The sequence below is a fragment of the Schistocerca americana genome, chromosome 1, assembly GCF_021461395.2.
Source record: "Schistocerca americana isolate TAMUIC-IGC-003095 chromosome 1, iqSchAmer2.1, whole genome shotgun sequence".
NCBI classification, from domain to species: domain Eukaryota; kingdom Metazoa; phylum Arthropoda; class Insecta; order Orthoptera; family Acrididae; genus Schistocerca; species Schistocerca americana.
In genome coordinates this window covers 143,729,412-143,752,847 of record NC_060119.1, presented here as the reverse complement: position 1 = coordinate 143,752,847, position 23,436 = coordinate 143,729,412, and the positions used below count along the sequence as shown (strand labels likewise).

General features: G+C 43.7%; 1 protein-coding gene across 1 annotated transcript in view; it reads right to left on the bottom strand.

Annotated features, from left to right (window-relative positions):
• LOC124621793 (chordin-like protein 1) overlaps positions 1-23,436 on the bottom strand; it is a 626,534-nt gene that overhangs the window by 41,186 nt on the left and 561,912 nt on the right. Inside the window, exons 5-7 of the mRNA XM_047147229.1 lie at positions 20,728-20,972; positions 11,490-11,583; positions 5,968-6,064 (exon numbers count right to left, since the gene is read on the bottom strand). Of these exons, the coding sequence (XP_047003185.1) occupies positions 5,968-6,064; positions 11,490-11,583; positions 20,728-20,972 (436 nt within the window). The remainder of the gene's footprint in view (positions 1-5,967; positions 6,065-11,489; positions 11,584-20,727; positions 20,973-23,436) is intronic.

Sequence of the window (23,436 nt, the reverse complement as noted above, 5' to 3'; positions counted from 1 at the left end):
GAAAGATTCAGTGTTTAAACCTCCTCTACCAAGAAACGTGCCAGAACTGCGAGCTCGCATCAACGATGCTTTCGAACTCATTGATGGGGACATGCTGCGCCGAGTGTGGGAGGAACTTGACTATCGGCTTGATGTCTGCCGAATCACTAAAGGGGCACATATCGAACATTTGTGAATGCCTAAAAAAACTTTTTGGGTTTTTGTATGTGTGTGCAAAGCATTGTGAAAATATCTCAAATAATAAAGTTATAGTAGAGCTGTGAAATCGCTTCAATCATTTGTAATAACCCTGTACATTACGTATATAAAAATTTTTTTAAAAATTAAAAACTCGGGGTGGAACCTGTTCAAATCCTCATCCGCTCGTTCCCGTTCCCTAAAAAGCAGGCTGGTTCCTTCGGAAATGCCATGTGCGGTTGCGTGCCCCACGCTTCTCCAACATACGCTTCTCTAATGACCTCGTCGTCGACGGGCCAATAATCCCCACTCCTCCTTTCTTCTTCATTCTCATTTTCTTAAGGGCTATCGTAATTATCTTTGTGAATAGAGACGTCTGCGGGCGGTTTGAGCAGCACTCGCTGGTGGTGAGGTACTTGACGCTGACGTCACCAGTTCGAATCTTGGCGATGGAAGAAGCAGTATTTGCCTGGGAAGGGAAGACAGTTGGTCATGTCAAGATCTGGAGCATCAGGTTATGGGTAAAAGTCCTAGGGCAAAAGCCAGTCCACTGTGTCTCACGAAGTGATTTGGCCATGACTTTGGTGAACCGACTGCTGCACCGAGACAAAGTCATCAGTCCTTCGGCCCGTTCAACACCCTTCCAACCTTAACAGTTAGCTCCACAGGTGCACCTAAGTCACGAAACCCAGATGGTATACCAATCAGGTTCCTCTCAGAGTATGCACACACAATAGCGCCTTTCTGAGCAATCATATACAACCGCTCACTTGACGAAAGGTCTGTTCCTAAAGATTGGAAAGTAGCACAGGTCACACCAATATTCAAGAAAGGAAATAGGAGTAACCCATTGAACTACAGACCCATATCAATGACTTTAATTTGCAGTAGGATTTTGGAGCATGTACTGTACTCGAACATTATGAATCACCTTGAAGAAAATGACTTATTGATTGGTCTTACGTAAAATCGGTAAGCGGGTCGAAGGCTTCAATCCAGTCACTCACTGATCAGTCTGGCCTGGAAACGGAAGACAGCAAAACGAATGCCGAAATTTTAAATTTAGCATTTGAGAAATCTTTCACGCAGGAGGATCGTACAAACATACCGCCGTTTGAGTCTCGTACAGATTCCCGTATGGAGGACATAGTGATAGACATCCCTGGGGTTGTGAAGCAGCTGAATGGGTTGAAAATAAATAAATCGCCAGGTCCTGATGGGATTTCAATTCGGTTTTACAGAGAGTACTCTACTGCATTGGCACCTTAGTTAGCTTGCATTTATCGCGAGTCTCTTGCCCAATGTAAAGTCCCGAGCGACTGGAAAAAAGTGCAGGTGACGCCTGTATATATGAAGGGTAGAAGGACGGATCCTAAAAATTACAGACCAATATCCTTAACATCGGTTGGTTGCAGGATTCTCGAAAATATTCTCAGTTCGAATATAATGAATTTCCTTGAGACAGAGAAGTTGCTGTCCATGCATCAGCACGGCTTTAGAAAGCATCGCTCCTGCGAAACGCAACTCGCCCTTTTTTCACATGATATCTTGCGAACCATGGATGAAGGGTATCAGACGGATGCCATACTCCTTGACTCCCAGAAAGCGTTTGACTCGGTCCCCCACTGCAGACTCCTAACTAAGGTACGAGCAAATGGGATTGGTTCCCAAGTATGTGAGTGGCTCGAAGACTTCTTAAGTAATAGAACCCAGTACGTTGTCCTCGATGGTGAGTGTTCATCGGAGGTGAGGGTATCATCTGGAGTGCCCCAGGGAAGTGTGGTAGGTCCGCTGTTGTTTTCTATTTACATAAATGATCTTTTGGATAGGGTGGATAGCAATGTGCGGCTGTTTGCTGATGATGCTGTGGTGTACGGGAAGGTGTCGTCGTTGAGTGACTGCAGGAGGATACAAGATGATTTGGACAGGATTTGTGATTGGTGTAAAGAATGGCAGCTAACTCCAAATATAGATAAATGTAAATTAATGCAGATGAATAGGAAAAAGAATCCCGTAATGTTTGAATACTCCATTAGTAGTGTAGCGTTTGACACAGTCACGTCACGTCGATTAAATATTTGGGCGTAACAATGCAGAGCGATATGAAGTGGGACAAGCATGTAATGGCAGTTGTGGGGAAGGCGGATAGTCGTCTTCGGTTCGTTGGTAGAATTTTGGGAAGATGTGGTTCATCTGTAAAGCAGACCGCTTATAAAACACTAATACGATCTATTCTTGAGTACTGTTCGAGCGTTTGGAATCCCTATCAGGTCGGATTGAGGGAGGATATAGAAGCAATTTAGAGGCGGGCTGCTAGATTTGTTACTGGTGTGTTGCGGAAATGCTTCAGGAACTCGGATGGGAGTCTCTGGAGGAAAGGACGCGTTCTTTTCGTGAATCGCTACTGAGGAAATTTAGAGAACCAGTATTTGAGGCTGACTGCAGTACAAATCTACTGCCGCCAATTTATATTTCGCGGAAAGACCAAGAAGATAAGATAAGAGGTATTAGGGCTCGTACAGAGGCATATACGTAGTCATTTTTCCCTCGTTCTGTTTGGGAGTGGAACAGGGAGAGAAGATGCTAGTTGTGGTACGAGGTGCCCTCTGCCACGCACCGTACGGTGGATTGCGGAGTACGTATGTAGATGTAGATATAGATACATAACCAAAACGGATTCAGATAATATCGTTCTAGTGCAACACAGATAGCTCTTTATTCCCACGAAGTAATGAGTGCTGTCGACAAGGGATCCCAGATCGATTCCATATTCCTAGATTTCCAGAAGTAATTTGATACCGTTCCTCACAAGCGACTATTAATCCAATTGCGTGCATATCGAGTATCGTCCCAGTTGTGTGACTGGATTCGTGATTTCCTCTCAGGGAGGTCTCAGTTCGTACTGATAGACGGTAAATGATCGAGTAGAAAAGAAGTGATATCTGGCGTTCCGCAAGGTAGTGACATAGGCCCTATACTGTTCCGATTTTCATAACTGATTGGGTGATAATCTGAGCAGCCCCCTTAGATTGTTTGCAGATGACGCTGTAATTTACCGTCTAGTAAAATCATCAGACGATCAACTCTAATTACAAAATGATCTAGAGAGAATTTCTGTATGGTGCGAAAAGTGGCAATTAGCACTAAGCAAAGAAAAGTGCGAGGTCATCCACATGGGTACTAAAAGAAATACGATAGTTTTTGGGTATACGATAAATCGCACAAATCTAAGGGCTGTCAATTCGACTAAATATCTAGGTATTACAATTACGAGCAACTTAAATTGGAAGGACCACATATATAATATTGTGGGGAAGGCGAAAGAAAGACTGCGCTTTGTTGGGAGAACATTTAGAAGGTGCGAGAAACCCAGTAAAGAGACAGCCTACATTATACTTGTCCGTCCTCTGCTGGAATATTGCTGCGCAGTATGGGATCCGTACCAGGTAGGATTGGCGGAGGACATCGAAAAAGTGCAAAGAAGGGCAGCTCGTTTCGTGTTGCCGCGCAATAGGTGTGAGAGTGTCACTGATATGATACCCGAGTTGGGGTGGCAGTCACTGAAACAAAGGCGGTTTTCATTGTGGCGAGATCTATTTGCGAAAATTCAATCACCAACTTTCTCTTCCGAATGCGAAAATATTTTGTTGACACCCACCTACGTAGGGAGAAATGATCATCATAATAAAATAAGAGAAATCAGAGCTCGAACGGAAAGATTTAGGTGTTCCTTTTTCCCACGCGCCATTCGAGAGTGGAAAGGTAGAGAAGTAGTATGAAAATGGTTCGATGAACCCTCTGCCAGGCACTTAAGTGTGAATTGCAGAGCAACCATGTAGATGTAGATTACGCCAAGAAAAAATTCCAATGTGTTCAGAGGAGGTTCAGTAGCAATAATCTTGAGCTATTTTGGCAGACTGCAATTAAGTGACTGAGTTAGTGTTTCAGGATTCTGAATCTTACATTAATTTATTAGCGATGCGTTTCGACAGGGCATCAAAGCCTACAAATCACTTAAATGTTATTTACGCCAATCGTACTATTAATCATTTATCACTTGGTTGATAACTTACCAGGGCTTTTATAAGTTTGACACCATACACCTGCCTACATATAAAGAGAAAAACATGTACGTTGTATTTCTTGACAAAATTTGTTATAAAGCAAATGTTTTGGTGATACTAAGCTACTGACATTGCATGTGCGTCCATTGACTGCTCCGGTGGTCGAGTATCTGACCTGGTTTTTGCAGCAGTTCTCCGCGCCATTTTAAGTCACTTTTGCTTTCGACAGTATTTTTAAAGTGAAGTTAACTCAGGATAGTGTAGTCATACATAATAACCCGGTGTATATGGGTTCCTTATGGAAGATTAGTATAGCTGCACAAGTCAAAACAGTGTAAATCCAACATCGAAGTAGAAAGCGACGTGAATGTCATAATGTTGCATCCACGAACACAGAGACTGCACGCGGTACATCAGTGTCTGAGGGGTTGCCTGCGCTACAGGCATACGCCCGGAAGACGCCATAGTTCCGGCCCGGCGTACAGACGGTGACGCCATTGGCGCACTATTTTGCTGCGTCGTGTCGGTCCGACGAGCGGAATTATAGCTTTGCAAAGTATTTATCCGCCCGCCGTGTACTTAAGAGGCTGCTTTGACCGACGATGAGCGAAGTGGAGATTCAACTTGGAAAGGCAGTGGGTCCACTTGCGGTGCCGACGTCCCGCCGGATAATACGATTAGTGCCAATCGCCCACCACATCTATCGCCCAGCGAATGGACTTAGAATTTCTTGGAAGTGTGATTTAACCTTAACACAAATGACTGCTAACTACATATAGTGATAAGCGGCGGTGCTTTTCAGAAGAGGGTTAGGTAACGTTCACAGATCATTCATTAATAAAAGTTCTGAACTCTGAACTTTGGGGCGCGTGGTCTAATACACCTTGCCCCCGTTCGCGCGGCCCCCCCCCCACCCCCCCCCCCCCCACCCCTGGTCGAAGGTTCGAGTCCTCCCTCGAGCATATGTGTGTGTGTGTGTGGGTGTGTGTGTGTTGTCCTTACCGTAAGTTAGTTTAAGTAGTGTGTAGTGTAAACCTAGGGACCGATCACCTCAGAAGTTTGGTCCCATGGGAACTTACCACAAATTTCAATTTTTTTTCTGAAGTTTGACTCAGATTTGATAAATATTTACTGCACGCTCAATATGGCAAATAAGATTAATAATAATCTTTAAACGTAATGAATGACTGCGTTATGTAGATAAATTTTTTTCTTAAATCGGTCTGCAGATCTGTTTAATGACTTGACCACTCAATCTGCTATCGCAGTTCATCCGCAAACGCTAATCAAACTTGTTGGAAAATTCTCCCTTAATACGTTTGTATAACTGCATCAAAAATCTTATGATCTATTAATTTTTCCATTTTCTAATGAAGTTTTCAATGCTACAGTTAAAGATCAATGGCAAAATTCTAACTCTTAATGCGACTCATGTTTTAACCTCAAGTTCTGAAGAGATTTCACTTCTCAGTTTTACTTCCTAGTAGCTATCCTTTATTTTATCCTAATTAATTAGTTTCCTATGTTAATTAAGTCTAGTCCTTTGCCGGTTTTCATTAACATGTTCCTAGTAACTCAGTTATCTATCTTTTTTCGTAAAGTTATAGGTTGGGTTCTTCTCTAAGAACATGAGATAACTGCAGTTATAATATGAGCCACCCTTAGGTCTTCTATAGTTCACTGAAAATATTTTGTCGTTAAGGTTAATAACTGGAGAGGTACTTACTTGCCAGTGGAGATGCAGTTTCTGTCTTTGCGTCCGCTGGGTGCCGATGGATCACTAAATGTGATGGACGATGACTGCTGGTTATAGCTGAGGGGACCTGCACAAAGTGAAACAATAATCATGTACAGTCGCACTTTCTGTGTACATAATAGTCCACCGAATTTTCTAGGGTGTGGACTCACTTATTAGCCACAGAAAAGTAATTTTAAGCAACTTTTCAACGTCTGCATTCCATGTCTTCCAAAAACACATTCGGTGTATGAGGCAAGCGCAGCTGCCCTATCAAACAGTTCGCTTACGATGTCTACAAGATATCGCCATTGGGCACTCGCAAGGAAATATGGAAAGATTTGGACAAACTTTGCACTTCGATTAATGAATGGCTACGCTTTTACAACGTGGATACAATCACGATAATGCTTATAACTAAGAGAAATAGTTCCACAGCGTACAAGATGAAGAGGTAGACATCTAGAGTACGTCACACTGAATACTAATCTGTACTACTGTAAAAAGCGATATGAAATCAGACGTACACGTAAAATTAGTAATAGAAGTAACGATAGAAATGAGATTTGCCATTAATTAACAATAAACATACATGTGCATGATGTAAATGCATCTATTATTTCTTATAAATGGATCGAGACACTACAGGGCTATTACAAGTGATTGAAGCGATTTCATAAATTCACTGTAGCTCCATTCATTGACATATGGTCACGACACACTACAGATACGTAGAAAAACTCATAAAGTTTTGTTCGGCTGAAGCCGCACTTCAGGTTTCTGCCGCCAGAGCGCTCGGGAGCGCAGTGAGACAAAATGGCGACAGGAGCCGAGAAAGCGTATGTCGTGATTGAAATGCAGTCACATCGGTCAGTCAACACAGTGCAACGACACTTCAGGACGAAGTTCAACAAAGATCCACCAACTGCTAACTCCATTCGGCGATGGTATGCGCAGTTTAAAGCTTCTGGATGCCTCTGTAAGGGGAAATCAACGGGTCGGCCTGCAGTGAGCGAAGAAACGGTTGAACGCGTGCGAGCAAATTTCACGCGTAGCCCGCGGAAGTCGACGAATAAAGCAAGCAGGGAGCTAAACGTACCACAGCCGACGGTTTGGAAAATCTTAAGGAAAAGGCTAAAGCAGAAGCCTTACCGTTTACAATTGCTACAAGCCCTGACACCCGATGACAAAGTCAAACGCTTTGAATTTTCGGCGCGGTGGAGATCATGATCAGCAATTCATGTCATGGCCTCCACGCTCTCCCGACTTAACCCCATGCGATTTCCTTCTGTGGGGTTATGTGAAAGATTCAGTGTTTAAACCTCCTCTACCAAGAAACATGCCAGAACTGCGAGCTCGCATCAACGATACTTTCGAACTCATTGATGGGGACATGCTGCGCCGAGTGTGGGAGGAACTTGACCATCGGCTTGATGTCTGCCGAATCACTAAAGGGGCACATATCGAACATTTGTGAATGCCTAAAAAAACTTTTTGAGTTTTTGTATGTGTGTGCAAAGCATTGTGAAAATATCTCAAATAATAAAGTTATTGTAGAGCTGTGAAATCGCTTCAGTCATTTGTAATAACCCTGTCTAACCACCTTGTATTAGGCACCCCTGCCCTTTTGTGCCTCTGGCTCACAGGGTCCCGGGTTCGATCCCCGACCGGGTTGGGGATTTTCTCTGCCCGGGGACTGGGTGTTTGTGTTATCCTCACCATTTAATCATCATTATCATCATTCGTGGCAGTGGCTGGATTGGATTGTGTAAGAATTGGACTGTGTAAAAATTTGGACGTTGTACGGGCGCTGGTGACGGCGCAGTTGAGCGCCCCCACAAACCAAACACCATCATCATCCTGTCGCTTTGGAGCGCTATAGGTGGTGTGTAGCTGCTATGGCGATCGTGTGGCCCCCTACGGCTGACGTAAGGCATGACAGCAAAGTGGTGTGTATGTGCTAGTCGATTGTATGGAATCAGAGCAGCAAGATGGATCGACGGATAGATATGACAGGATGGCAAGAAGCTTGTGTGCTTGGCCGTGCCCATGACAACTCTGTGAATGAACTTGCCAGATCTGTAAGTGTTTCAGCACGGAGTGTCCAACGTAAGAACTGTGTACCATTTCAAGTCATGCAACACGGCGTAAGAGCAGTGGTAGTAAAAAGATCTTAGCCGACAGGGACTGGGGGCGAGTGTGACGTCTTGTCAATATAGTCGGTTTCTAACCTGACAGGAAACAGTAAATGTACGAGGCGTGTGAGAAAAGTAACGAGACTGACAACACCGTGTCAGTGTCTGACAAGCCTGTGTTGTACTACTTCCAGATGCTCAGTCCGAGTTTCAACTCTGTACATTTCTGAGTGAAGTTTTGTTTTTGTTGTGTGCTACGAAAATGAAACAGCGGAATTTAGAGTACGTTACGCCATCAAGTTTTGTATTAAACTTGGAGAGTACGCGAATGTGGCCTCTGAAAAGCTGAAGCAGGCCTATGGGGAACATTCCTTATCAAGAGCACGAGTTTTTCAGTGACAAAAATCGTTTTTGGAAGACCGAGAACACGTTGAAAGTGAACCTCGCTCAGGGAAACCTTTAACTTTAAAAATGACGAAAACATCGAACGCATGCATGCTCTTGTGAGTTCACACCGACATTTAACAATAAGGATGACGAGTGGCCTCTTACACACCTTCACCATACATCAAATTTTGACCGAATATTTGCACATGCGAAAGGTTTGTGTCAAAGTACTGCCGAAAAACCTCACAACTGAGCAGATGGACAGTCGAAGAAACGTGTGCGTTATTCATCTTAAGAGGACTGCCATTGACCACGAATGGTTCAGTCGTGTGATCACAGGTGATGAAACCCATATGTTTTGATACGATCCTGAGACAGAGCGCCGGAGTGAGGAGTGGCACACTTGAGACATCTCCTCGACCGAAAAAAACTCGAATGAGCAAGTCAAGGGTCAAAACAATGCTGTTGTGGTTTTTTGACACTAGGGGCATTATGCGTCAAGAATTTGTTCCTCCAGGACAGACTATCAGCCAAGTAGTTTACAAAGATGTCGTTGAAAGGTTCAGGGAAAAGGTGAATCGAGTGAGACTGAATATCGCATCATCACAACACCCCATGCACACGGCCACTTCCATCACGGAGTTTTTGACTTCAAAAGGCATTTCTCTAGTTTCAAGGTCCCCATATTCACCTGATCTGAGTCGTTGTGACTTGTTTCTTGTCCAGAAATTTAAAAAGGTCGTAAGAGGACGTCATTTTGGGTCTCTGGGGAAAGCCCAAAAGAATGTGACCGACTTGTTAAAAGTCGTACCAAATAGTTCAAATGGCTCTGCGACCGTAGCGGTAGCGGTAGCGGTCGCGCGGTTCCAGACTGTAGCGCCTAGAACGGGTCGGCCACTCCAGCCGGCAAAAGTCGTACCATTTGAAACTTTTCAGCACTGCTACCAAGACTGCGAACAACGTCTCCGCCGGTATATACCTGCGGAAGGAAACTACCTTGAAAGAGGACGATACTGTTGTTTGAAAAAAAAAATCAGTTCCCTCCACTGAGGATGACACGGCGGTCGGATGGTCCCGGTGGGCCACCAGGACGGGTACCTCGCAAAAGGCCATTGTTGATGCGTCACATAAAGCTGCACGTCTTCAGTGTGACAATAACACATAATCTGGAGAGTAGCGGACTGGAGGAGTGTAATTTAGTCCGACTACTGGTAAATTTGTCTCTTCTCAAAGGATGGAAGGCCTTGAGTGCAACTTCGACTCAATGAGGTGTTTAACCCAAAATGTATGCAGGGTGGTACTGTGTTGTTTTGTGTGTGCTTTCCGTAGCATGACGTTGGCACATTTATTTAGGTTAACGTGAACGTGAGCGAAGTACTTCGCCTCAAGATGAGGTAGGAAACTCGTCGAAACTTTGCGACAACACGACGCCACGACTCAGCTGATAAACCGAGAAGACTTCATCAATAAAATTCGCCCAGAAAGTCTGTATTGTCGTATGTACCAATATGATTATTTGAAAAATCTTGGTGAGCAAGTGTTGCCCTTTCTTGCATTTGTTCATAATGAGTATATCTTGCACACCCCCGTCTGCCAAGATGAGAACAACCGCGTTTACGGGCCTGCACGAATACGTTCCTGATTTGACAAACACTCAGATACCCTCTCTCTCTTCGATTGGCGCACATAATCACCCACTCTTAATCCCACAGGAAATGCCAGGTACTATTTGGAGCAACAGGTAAGTGTTACCAATAAACGTTCCGCAATTTGTTAATTCTACTGGATATAATCATCAATGAGAAGCTTCAGCTGGAAATGACATATCTGTAGAAACTAGTGGACCCTCCTCCTCGCCGAATTCGAGACATTACCAAGGGTAGAGGCGGTTGTAGTGTCCGTCTTACAATATTCACCATTATCGAGGTGAAACATAAATAAAAATGACTGTGTGTGACTCAAAATGACCTGCAAACATCGATTTATCTGCGAAAGGTAATAACACTAACTGTAAAAATATACAATATAGATCGATAGATGCAGATAGATGCAGAAAAGACATTATTTTTATTGTATGAGATTATAATGTGTAAATAATTAAAAGAAGTATTATTATCTTTGTAAGATAATAATGCAATGCTCATTCTTCTGTCTAGTCTGTTTTCTTCTGTTCGTTCCGGTGTTAGCTGGAATAAGGTACGCAAGCTATTGTGCTGCGCTAGCATTTGTTTCTGTCGTAACGTAATTGCAAATATTTAATGGTGTAAACTGTGTCCTAGTAAGAATATATTAGTATAAAGTGATCTCCGTGTGTTATTTCAAAAACCTACGCCACATTTATCTTATGAAAAGAATATTTAATGAAAATTATTTACCATGTTTCCAGCTGCTGCGGAGCGAGGAACAGTGATCTCTGACTGTTAACAATTAGCCCCCATTACGCAGTACATTTAAAAATATTTTTTCACAGCACAATGTCTGATAGCCGAAGCGGAAGCAATTATGTAAAAATATTCAGTGAGATTAATTGAAGGAATCCAGTGAAATAATTTTATTAAAACTTGTCTATTTTCTGTGATAGTAATAATTTCAGATAAGTGAACTGGAGCTGAGTAATACTACGCTATTGCATTTACAGTAATTTGTAGGGAGCCTGGCGCTCGATAAAACCAGATATAATACGTAATGGGCAACCTACGAAATTCATTATTTTGCTTATTATATCTCTTTTGTATTTTTTCTTTTTTTTTTTTGAAAGCAAAACGTAAAAACTAACTTCGCTATAAATCAGTAACAGATCACGATAAATCAAAGGACAAACAAATTTACTAGGAGAGTGTTTCCTCTAAACAAGTAGTTACATTATTTTTTTAAGAGATATAATACGGTCTTACACAGCGGAAGTGTCATGTCTCCTGGGAGCGACTAATTTTTTGTCCAGTGTGCTAGCCTGACTGGAGCGTAAGCTGGAGGCAGAGGATGCCTACTCACCGGGACAGACGGGGCAGCAATGGCTGGCCGTGCTGACGGGGCTGCTGCAGTCCAGCGGCGGACACGTCTGCGTCTCGCAGATCACCACTCCCTCCTGGAACACACCAACAGGCCACTAGTCGACTACAGGCAGCGGCATATTTTCAGTTTGTAATGCTGTAAACGAATTAGCGATGCCAGCGAGTGCGGCACATCGAGCAGAGGGCTTACAGCGTATTAACAGAGGGCTTACAGCGTATTAACAGAGGGCTTACAGCGTATTCAACATACACACCCGTCAGGTCTCACCACGTGTCATGAAGCCGTGGGCCATGGCTGCATAAAATAGCGAAGCCTGACCACAAATGGACACCTTCAAAATTTTACCACGCCTTACAAGCCCGTACAGCGCTATGAATCCGCCCTGACTTCCTTACTTGTCTTCCCTTTCCTATGTGCGCCCTTCGCCATTTGAAGAAATTCCCTCCTCTCCTCAAATTCAGCCGGCCGAAGTGGCCGTGCGGTTAAAGGCGCTGCAGTCTGGAACCGCAAGACCGCTACGGTCGCAGGTTCGAATCCTGCCTCGGGCATGGATGTTTGTGATGTCCTTAGGTTAGTTAGGTTTAACTAGTTCTAAGTTCTAGGGGACTAATGACCTCAGCAGTTGAGTCCCATAGTGCTCAGAGCCATTTGAACCATTTTTTTCTCCTCAAATTCCTCGAACACCTTTACTAAACCTATGTATCTTATAACTACGAAGATAAACTAGGCATTTACTCCTCAATCCTCTTCAGTCCCACACTGCTGTTGTTCCTATACGAACGTACACTACTGGCCTTTAAAATTGCTACACCACGAAGATGACGTGCTACAGACGCGATATTTAACCGACAGGAAGAAGATGCTGTGATATGCAAATTATTATCTTTTCAGAGCATTCATACAAGGTTGGCGCCGGTGGCGACACCTACAACGTTCTGACATGCGGAAAGTTTCCAACCGATTTCTCATACACAAACAGCAGTTGACCGGCGTTGCCTGGTGAAACGTTGTTGTGATGCCTCGTGTAAGGAGGAGAAATGCGTACCATCACTTTTCCCACTTTGATAAAGGTCGGATTGCGGTTTATCGTATCGCGACATTGCTGCTCCCGCTGGTCGAGATCCAGAGAGAGTTAGCAGAATATGGAATCGGTGGGTTCAGGAGGGTAATACGGAACCCCGTGCTGGATCCCAACAGCCTCGTATCACTAGCAGTAGAGATGACAGGCATCTTATCCGCATGGCTGTAACGGATCGTGCAGCCACGTCTCGATCCCTGAGTCAACAGATGGGGACGTTTGCAAGACAACAACCATCTGCACGAACAGTTCGACGACGTTTGCAGCAGCATCGACTTTCAGCTCGGAGACCATGGCTGCGGTTACCCTTGACGCTGCATCACAGACAGGAGCGCCTGCGATGGTATACTCAACGACGAACCTGGGTGCACGAATGGCAAAACGTCATTTTTTCGGATGAATCCAGGTTCTGTTTACAGCATCATGATGGTCGCATCCATGTTTGGCGACATCGCGGTGAACGCACATTGGTAGCGTGTATTCGTCATCGCCATAGTGGCGTATCACCCGGCGTGATGGTATGGGGTGCCATTGGTTACACGTCTCGGTCAGCTCTTGTTCGCATTGACGGCACTTTGAACAGTGGACGTTACTTGTCAGATGTGTTACTACCTGTGGCTCTACCCTTCATTCGATCCTTGCGAAACCCTACATTTCAGCAGGGTAATGCACGACCGCATGTTGCAGTTCCGGTACGGGCCTTTCTGAATAAAGTACATGTTCGACTGCTGCCCTTGCCAGCACATTCTCCAGATCTCTCACCAATTGAAAACGTCTGGTCAATGGTAGCCGAGCAACTGGCTCGTCACAATACGCCAGTCGCTACTGTTGGTGAACCGTGGTATCGTGTTGAAGCTGCATGGACAGCTGTACCTGTACACGCCATCCAAGCTCTGTTTGACTCAATGCCCAGGCGTAACAGGGCCGTTATTACGGCCAGAGGGCTGTTCTGGGTACTAATTTCTGAGGATCTATGCACTCAAATTGCGTGAAAATGTAATCACATGTCAGTTCTAGTTGTTCATTGAATACCCGTTTATCATCTGCATTTCTTCTTGGTGTAGCTACTTGAATGGCCAGTGGTGTATATCTCCTTCTTTCCTCCTCTATATCCTTCAAACTCTGTCCTAAGGAAAGTTCAACAGACTTCCAGAAATATTCCTTGACATTAATCCACCCTAACACTTACAGCGCTAGACACCATATCATTTAATCAAATTAATGATTCATTACCCCTCGCAGTCCCCTGTCTGCAAAAGTGCGTAAATTCGTAAGGTGTTTGTTTTGCATGTTGGTATTCCGATTGCTAAGGGCTTATTTATCGACTGCCATTTTTTATGTAGTGTCATTTTTTATGTAGTGCCAACTAGACAAATCGAACTTTTCCGACAGATTCTTCTGTTCGAGTTCAGTAGCGGAGACAGACAGAAACATTTGTGCCATGAATGAAGATGGCGTCATTGGACAGAGCACGGCAAGAAAATGGTTTTCTCGTTTTAAGGGGGCTCGCTTTGAGATTAGAGACTCTCCAAGTTCAGGAAGATCTTTTGAACGCATTAATACACGATGATCCATGTCGGTGTATTCGAGAACTGGCAAATGTGTTGCACTGTGATCATTACACCATCATGCAGCATCTGCATACATTGGGGAAGGTTAAAAAATCGGGTGTATCGGTGTCGCATGCTCTAAGCCAAAATCACAAAAATTAACGGGCGGCCATATGTGCGTCTCTGCTCGTCATCAACTGGCCCGTGAACAACTCCAATCATACCTACCCTGCATTGTTAATGGTGGCGATAAATGGCGTGTTTATGCTAACACAAGGAAAAGACAGGAATGGCTATGCCAAACAAAGCAACAACTCCCCGTATAAAGGCCTGCGCGCATCCACGAAAGATATTGTTATGCATCTGGTGGAACACGATGGTGTGCTGTACTACAAATTGCTTCCCCGAGGTGTAGCCGTCACTGCTGACTTTTACTGTTAACAACTGAGACGTCTCCCAGACGTAGTCCAAGAACCAACGGCCAGGAAGACTGCGTGAAGTAATGATACCCCACGATAACGCACACCTGTGTTCTGTTAGACTGACAAAAAAACGCTATATAGTAGTTGGGTTGGCAAGCCTTTTCGCACTCACTTCATTCACCTGATCTTGCTCTCTCAGATACTCCCTTTCCCGCTCTCTGTAGAACAGCCTTCAAGGAACTTCCTTTCCGGATAAAAATGCGCTCCAAAGATAGCTCGATGAGTTCTTCTCCTCAAAACCATATGGTTTCTACAGTTTCGGAAGTTACCCCAGCGTTGGCAGACTGTCGTAAACAGTGAAAAATCTCTGTTATGTGTTTCTGTTGTGTTTATTAAACTTATGCAAGAACGCTACGAACTTATGCACCAACCACCGTACAGTCTACGGCGGAGGGTACCTTGTACTATTAATATTCATTCCCTTCCCTTTTCGAATCGCAAATACAGCGAGGGAAAAACTACTGTCTATATGACTCCGTAATAGCTATGATTTCTCGTATCTTATATTCCAGATCCTTCCGCCACCCTCTCAACCCTCGCTCATCTCTGATCTAGACCCTGCTTATCGACCAGGCACTGTCAACATCACCCCCGTCATAACCTACTCACAATCTGTATTGCCCCTCACGCTTGCACCCTCCTTTCTTACCATCTCAGCAGCTACTCGGAGTTCATCTCTCAGGTCTCGACTGATAGCGGCGTCGTCATCCACATCTCACCAGCAGCGACGCCTTCACCATCTTTACGTAGTATATCACAGAAGAAATATTTTCATCGTAGTTTACTCCCATCGTTTTAATAGTTTTAACTGTAAAAATTATAGGAGTATATGTTCTCCTGTGCAACTCCGGCATTTCATTCATTTTATGACGGTCTTCGCTTATGGACTTGGCCTTGTGGGGGTTATTGCTTTGACTGACTTGACTAACACGCCTTTATCCGTATGCACAGTGCGTAGTTTTATGATGTTGCTACGTGCATGGGGAGTTTTCTACACCAGCCAGAAAAAAATAGTTTCATGAAATTATTGAGGAAATTGGAATGTATATGTGTACATCACAAGATCAGTGTATTTTAAAGATATGTACTGCTCATAATCACAAAAATTTAATCTGACAAAGACAGGGCATTCTGGAGAGTTGTTCTTTTATGCGAGGATGAGTCAAATGAAAACTTAAATATTTTTTTAAATATTATTTACTCTACAGAAGTGGTACAAAGCTGTATCACTTTTCAACATAATCTCCCCCACGCTCAATGCAAGTCCTCCAGCACTTACAAAGTGCATAGATTCCTTTAGAAAAAAATTCTTTTGGTAGTCCGCGCAACCACTCATGCAACGCGTGGCGTACCTCTTCATCGGAACGGAACTTCTTTCCTCCCATTGTGTCTTTGATTGGTCCAAACATATGGAAATCACTTGGGGCAAGGTCTGGTGAGTGTGGTGGAAGAGGAAGACATTAAAAAATGCAGGTCTGTGATTGTTGCAACTGCTGTGCGGGCAGTGTGGGGCCTTGCATTGTCATGTTGCAAAAGGACACCTGCTGACAGCAATCCACGGTCGCTTTGGTTTGATTGCAGGCCGCAGATGATTTTTTTAGGAGATCTGCGTATGATGCACTGGTGGCAGGGGTCCCTCTAGGCATGTAATGCTCCAAAATGACGCCTTTCTCGTCCCAAAAGAGAGTCAGCATAACCTTCCCTGCTGATGGTACTGTTCGAAACTTCTTTGGTTTTGGTGATGAGGAATGGCGCCATTCCTTGCTCGCTCTCTTCGTTTCCGGTTGGTGGAAGTGAACCCAGGTTTCGTCCCCAGTAGCGTTTCTTGCAACGATGCCATCACCTTCTCGTTCAAAGAGCCGAAGAAGTTCTTCACAAGCATCAACACGTCGTTCTCTCATTTCAGGGGTCAGCTGCCGTGGCACTCATCTTGCAGACACTTTGTAAAGCTGAAGCACATCATGCACAATGTGGTGTGGCTGACCCATGACTAAACTGTAAACATGCTGCAATGTTATTCAGTGTCACTCGGCTGTTTTCCTTCACTATGGCTTCAACTGCTGCAATGTTCTGTGGAGTCATAACTCGTTGTGCCTGACCTGGACGAGGAGCACCTTCCACTGAAGTCACACCATTTGCGAACTTCCTACTCCATTCGTAGACTTGCTGCTGTGACAAACATGCATCACCGTACTGAACCTTCATTCGTCGATGAATTTCAATAGGTTTCACACCTTGACTACGCAAAAACCGAATAACAGAACGCTGTTCTTCCCTGGTGCAAGTCGCAAGTGGGGCGGCCATCTTTATACTGATACTGCGACGGTATGTGTGCATCTGCACTATGCTGCCACCTGCAGGCCATTCTGCACGCTGTTTGTAGCACGCTTACCAACTTACAGGATAACGGCGCGAAATTTCGATTTGTTATTACACATTTATGGTTTTCATTTGACTCACCCTCGTCCCTACTCAGAAAAGTTGCCAATAAGTTCTATCCAAAATGCAAATTAATGTTCCTTGCATATTAACCTACCTTGTGCGTAGTTTTGGTATTGTGGACTTTTTTTTCTGGAACGCACTTCACATCTCCTAGTAGACAACCTAGCTTTCTTCTGATTTGCCTCTTCCAGTGCAGTGACGGACCTCACAGCAGATTTGATGTGTGAAGGCAAGTGCATCTTGGCGGCACAGTTTTTTCCGCAGAGTGCCATCCTTTCCTTCATAGCTTGCTTGAAATATTGGAACCACATCTTCTGGTTCATCACTATTTACCTCTTGCTTTGTATCTGTATTACGATCACTCTCTGAAATGTGGTTATTTTCTCTCTCAGACTCATCATTTACGTCATATTTGTTTGCAGAATGTTCTACATGGGATGCCATGTCTTTACCATATTCGAATCTGCAATTTATTCCCGCAGTCCAGTGGCTAGAGTGCGTATATTATCACACGCTCAGGTTGTTTTTTATCGAGGCACTAGAAGACACACTTCTACTCAAAAAGACAATGCATGAAAGTGGAGAACTTATACACGGCGGTACGTTTGGTTCACAAATATATGAGAGATCACAGTTGCAGAATTTATTTAACAGTGCAACCAATGTATCACAGGTACAGCGGGATATACTTGATATACTTCAGTCCACACTAAACTGACTCATGGTTTAAACTGGGTTTGAACACGTCTATGAATGCCCTATGTACGTATTACTATATTGGGTGCATTTTCCACCATCATTAGTGTACAAAACAATACATAAATCTACAATGCATACAACGACTATTACATTTCTACATTCGTAGCCTTTACCAATTCTGTTACAAAAGTTATCATTCAGTGAACCACTGTATTTATAGAATAGGAAATGCAATGCTGATGGCAGTTCCCAAGTATGAGCAGCAGATTGAAAGCCAGATGGTATAGAATATAGCACACCGCACAAATATGGGCTGTTTGTGTACTATATAAGGTGCACATGCACTCAAGAGAAATGGACATACGCTGACGGCCATTTAATATACCACACCATGAAGGCGACCTGTGTCAAATATCAAATTTTCATAGGGTTTATTGCGTTCTTGTTTGTACGCTAACGATTAGAGTTTCAGCACAAAGAAGGCAAGAGTAATGCCACCTGTAGTTTGTCTGCAAGGAAGGATTACACGGCGGATTTTATCATTCAGAAATCGCATTTAAATGTTGGTTGTTCTTGTGAAGACGGTGTTATGCTTCGCGTAAGTACAACGTCCACTAGCACGGGTCGTAATTCGGCAACGGAAGGGCTGTGCCCTATTGATGATGCAATTTAACGTTGCGCGATACTGCTGCCTGCGTTGGTCGGTATCCCATGACTGTCACGTGAATATCGAATCGATGGGTTCAGGAGGGCCACACTCAACGACATGCAGGATATACGACACTACGTGACTAGCGCCCGAGAGCAGAGTTACTTTCTTTGCTCGACAATGCGGGATCGTACAGCAGCAGCACGTGGCTGCTGTTAGGAAAAAGACTTGTTTGTAGCAATGCTAGTAGGAGTCTACAGTGACGTCTGGAGTGCGACGGACTGTCATCACGGTGACTCATGTTGCGGATTTCCCTGTGGTAGCAAAGAAAGGCGCACTGACAGCCCAGCGACATTACCCTATCCTCTTTTCAGACGATTCCCCGTTCTGTGTACAAAATCATGGTAGACGTGTCCATATATGGGAACTCCGAGGAGAACGTATGTTGCAAATTGCGTTTGTCATCGTTAAAGTGGCCCGTCAGGTGGCGTGACGATGTGGGATTCCCATGCTAAATTAACGTGAGCCATTCCCCCTTTCTGTGTACGTAAGGGACTGATGTAAGTGAGTTTGTCTACGTTTTCCCCTGTGTATCCGTTAAAGAACTTTATAATAAACGATCAGTTTTCTGAATGAAGCCACCTTGTCATTCAAGACTGTCCAGCAGCCATTCCCTCATAAAGTTCTGAGCCATGATCCGAGAAACCGTTAAAGATAAAGGACAATTAATGCAAGTAAATATTTCGTCACTGTATGGTCGTGGCGGATCTTAGCGTTTCCATGGAGTTATTTAGTTGTTTTATGCTACGTTGGCTTCAATCAGTTAGTGAATGTAGGGCCTAGGTGTGTTACCCGAAAAGATCAGAATCCTGGACGACCCTTGCACACGCAGTGAACGACTTACCCCCTACGATGCACTTCCCCCTTTCTTGGCAGCGAGTCTACTCGGATTTGTAAATCGTAGAGAAGAAGCATAAGTCAGTTAAATGTTCCCCCCCCCCCCCCCCCTGTCGTCTTGATTTTTCTTAAGTACTGGTGCCAGTATTTAGGACAACGTCAGAACTGTCTCTCTAGTGCCCTTAGAAACTCATTATCGTCTAATTAGACTTGTGCTCTACGCTTCGGTAGTTTTGTTACAGTACACGCTGTGGCCGAGCGGTTCTAGGCGCTTCAGTACGGAAACGCGCTGCTGCTACGGTCGCAGGTACGAATCCTGCCTCGGGCATGGATGTCTGTGATGTCCTTAGGTTAGTTAGCTTTAAGCAGTTCTAAGTCTAGGGGACTGATGGCCTCAGATGTTAAGTCCCATAAGGCTAAGAGCCATTTGAACCATTTGAACCGAGCGCTGGTAGGGAAAGGAACATAAATTAATATGTAAGAGAGAAACTGGGAACTGACAGCTTCTCTTTATTTCTTTGTTTCTCTAGTTTTTTGTTTCGCACATAATTAGAACCGTTCATCATCCACTGTTAGTCCAGTGTGTATTTTATATCCTTACAGAATGTAAATTGCATTTCATACATAATAAAAATTCTTTTATCGCGTAAGTTCTGCGCTTTTATGTAACCAAATTAATCAATGTATGTAACTACAGTTTACATGCACAAACATAAAAAATGGATCAAAGGCAAGAGTTTTTTGTTATTATTGATAAATGTGAAAGTTGTTTATTTATAACAGGAACATATCTTATATAAGTTCAACGAAATATTGAAGCGAAGTTTGACGTATTTTTGTTTTGTGTTTTTTTTTTTAAATTTGCCTTTTTTGAGGAAATTGCGTTTTCTAGCGCAATATGGTAAACCAGCACTGTTTTCTTTACTTTTGCTACAACATCCCTCTTTTTCACGCTACAAATCAACAATTTTTCGAATAAAACATGAGTTAAACATCGTCGACAGTCTCAGTTTTGCTATAAATGCTGTTTACTTTTAAGTAACAGACAGGAGGATAGCTATGTACAATGAAAATGTTCCGTATGTTAGGTAGCTCTTTATATATCCTCATTCAGTTTCTAGGCGGTTCACCGCTTCCAGTTTCTGGGCGAATCTACTAAGACACTGCTCGCATATGTAAAGAAACCGGTCGTTATGAGGTAACGCCTGATATGTATGCAACACACCTAACGTACAGGTAATGCGGGTACAACCTTAACTGATCAAAGCTACTGGGAAAATTACTGTAGTCTATGCTTACTTACGATAGCCTACGGTAGTTTCACAGCTCCGCAAGAAGATAAGAAGAAGTAATGGCAGTAGGCGCTCTTTAAGTGGGCGAACGGGGCAGCGAGGAGTGCAAAGCAGGCGCGGGTACTCACCGTGCACTTGCACTGGACGCACTGGTTGGGCTGGTCGACGCGCAGCCCCGTGCTGTTGGAGGGGAAGCTCTCGCCGTTGCGGTAGGCGCGCTTGTTGTGCACGCAGCCGCCGTCGCCGTCGCGGCCCACGATGGTGCTGGGCGCCGCCGCCATCTCGCCCTCCTCCGCCCCCGCCGGCCGCTGTTGCTCTCCCTCCGCCCCCAGGGCCGGCTGCGGCGGCGCGGGCTCCGTCTGAGGCTCGTGTTCTGCCGGGAGATAAAGAGCGCAGTGGTAGGAATGGGGAAAAGGTATCGATACTTCACAATATCGATATACGAGGGGCGTTTGTAAAGTCCGTGCAAAATCCGAGAGATGGCACCACCGGCGCGTAACGAGGTCATGATTAGATTAGATTAGATTTACTTTCATTCCAATTGATCCGTACTGAGGAGGTCCTCCAGGATGTGGAACATGTCAGAAAAACAACAATACATGACAAATATTTACAACTAAAACAAAAAAGCTAATGTACCATTCCACAGGTCCCAAGTGGAATGATTGTCATTTTTTAATGAACACTATATGAAAGAGTCATTTTACAAATACTAGTGCACTGAATTTAAAATAAAAAAGTTTTTTATTTATTTATAAGGAAACAAACATGTAATACAACTACTATAATACTTATTTACAATGAACACATTACTGCACTGAAATGGTGCAGATGTTATATTGTACAGTTGGCTTTACTGAGAAATTAATCAATGGAGTAGAAAGAGTTGGCCACCAATAAATCCTTTAGGCTTCTCTTAAACTGAATTTCATTGGTTGTTAAGCTTTTTATGGCTGCTGGCAAGTTATTGAAAATGTGTGTTCCTGAATAATGCACACCTTTTTGTACAAGACTAAGTGACTTTAAATCCTTGTGAAGATTATTCTTATTTCTAGTATTGATTCCATGAATTGAGCTGTTGGTTTGAAAAAGTGATATATTTTTAATGACAAATTTCATTAAGGAATAAATATATTGGGAAGCAGTAGTTTAGTATCCCTAGTTCCGTAAACAGGCTTCTGCAGGATGTTCTTGAGTTCACACCACATATAACTATTACTGCATGTTTAGTTAGTAGCATCTTTGGAAAGAACGCACACCACGTTTAAGCCACATTGGTCTATTTCTTTGTGTTTGGCACCCGTATGAATCAAGTAACTCTAGTGATTTTCAAAATTTTCGGAGTGGCCATATGGGCACAAATGATGCTGAACGTTCTGGACGCCCTGTGGAGGTTACGACTCCAGAAATCATTGATAAAATCCATGATATGGTGATGGATAACAAGAGTTAAGGTGCGTGAGATTGCTAGTGCTGTGGGCATCTCGAATGAACGGGTACATAATATTTTGCATAAACATTTGGACATGAGAAAGCTATCCACAAGATGGGTTCCGCGATTGGTCACGCTTGACCAAAAATGGAATCGTGTGAAGTGTTGCAAGGATGGTTTGCAGCTGTTCAGGAAGAATCCGCAGGACTTTAAACGTCGTTTCGTCACTGTGGATGAAACATGGATACATTACTATACTGTTGACGCCAAACAACACTCTAGACAGTGCATGACCAAGGGAGAATCTGCACCAAAAAAGGCGAAGACCATTCCTTCGGCCGGAAAGGTCATGGCGACTGTCTTTTGGGATTTGCAGGGGATAATCCTCATCGACTATGTGGAAAAGGGTAAAATTATTATAGGTGCATATTATTCATCGTTATTGGACCGTTTGAAAACCGAGGTGCAAAAAAAAAAAAAAAAAACGCTGGCGACTGGACCGCAAAAATGTCTTTTTCCATCATGACAATGCACCAGCAGCCACCTCAGAAATTGTGGTCGCAAAATTAATGGAAATAGGATTCCAACTCGTTTCAAATTCCCCCCTACTCTCCAGATTTGGCTCCCTCGGACTACTATTTGTTCCCCAATTTGAAGATAAGGCTGGCGGGACATATATTTTATTCAAACGACGAGGTGATTGCAGCAACTACTAGCTATTTTGCATACTTGGATAATTCCTATTATTCGGAAGGGATCAACAAATTATAACAGAGTTGGACGAAGTGTATAAGTCTGAAAGGAGACTATGTCGAAAAATAAAAATGGTTTACCCCAAATACGTAAATAGTTTTTATTTTTGCACGGACTGTTCGAACGCCCCTCGTATAATCGCAATGGTATCGTTAAATATTCCCAGTACCTATAGTATTTCTGCATAGATTAATCGATATTAGAGTATCGAAAGTGATACTTTTTATTGTCTGTATTTCCTTGACTCATAGGCGCTGTACGATGTCTGTTTAAAAAATTCCGGAACTTTGTCCACAGAATTTTTCTGCGCTTGCCTTTTACTCTCCTCCAAAAGTGGTGCACCGCTCCCAACGACATTTCCGGAAGCAGTCTTGGTACGCCTCTTGTTGGATCGCGCGAAACGCTGTCTACGAATTTTCTTTTATCTCGTCTATCGTTGCAAATTTTCGTCCTTTCGACGGGGTTTCCAAGTTTGGAAATAAAGAAAAGTCCGCAGTAGCCAGCTCTGGAGAGAACGGAGAATGAGGCATCACAGCGATTTCGTTTATTTGTGCAATAGTCACGCACCAACAGGGATGAATGTGCGGGTGCGTTACCGTTACCGCCTGATCACAAGTTACTATTCTCTTAAGGGACGTCTCCTTGTCTTTAG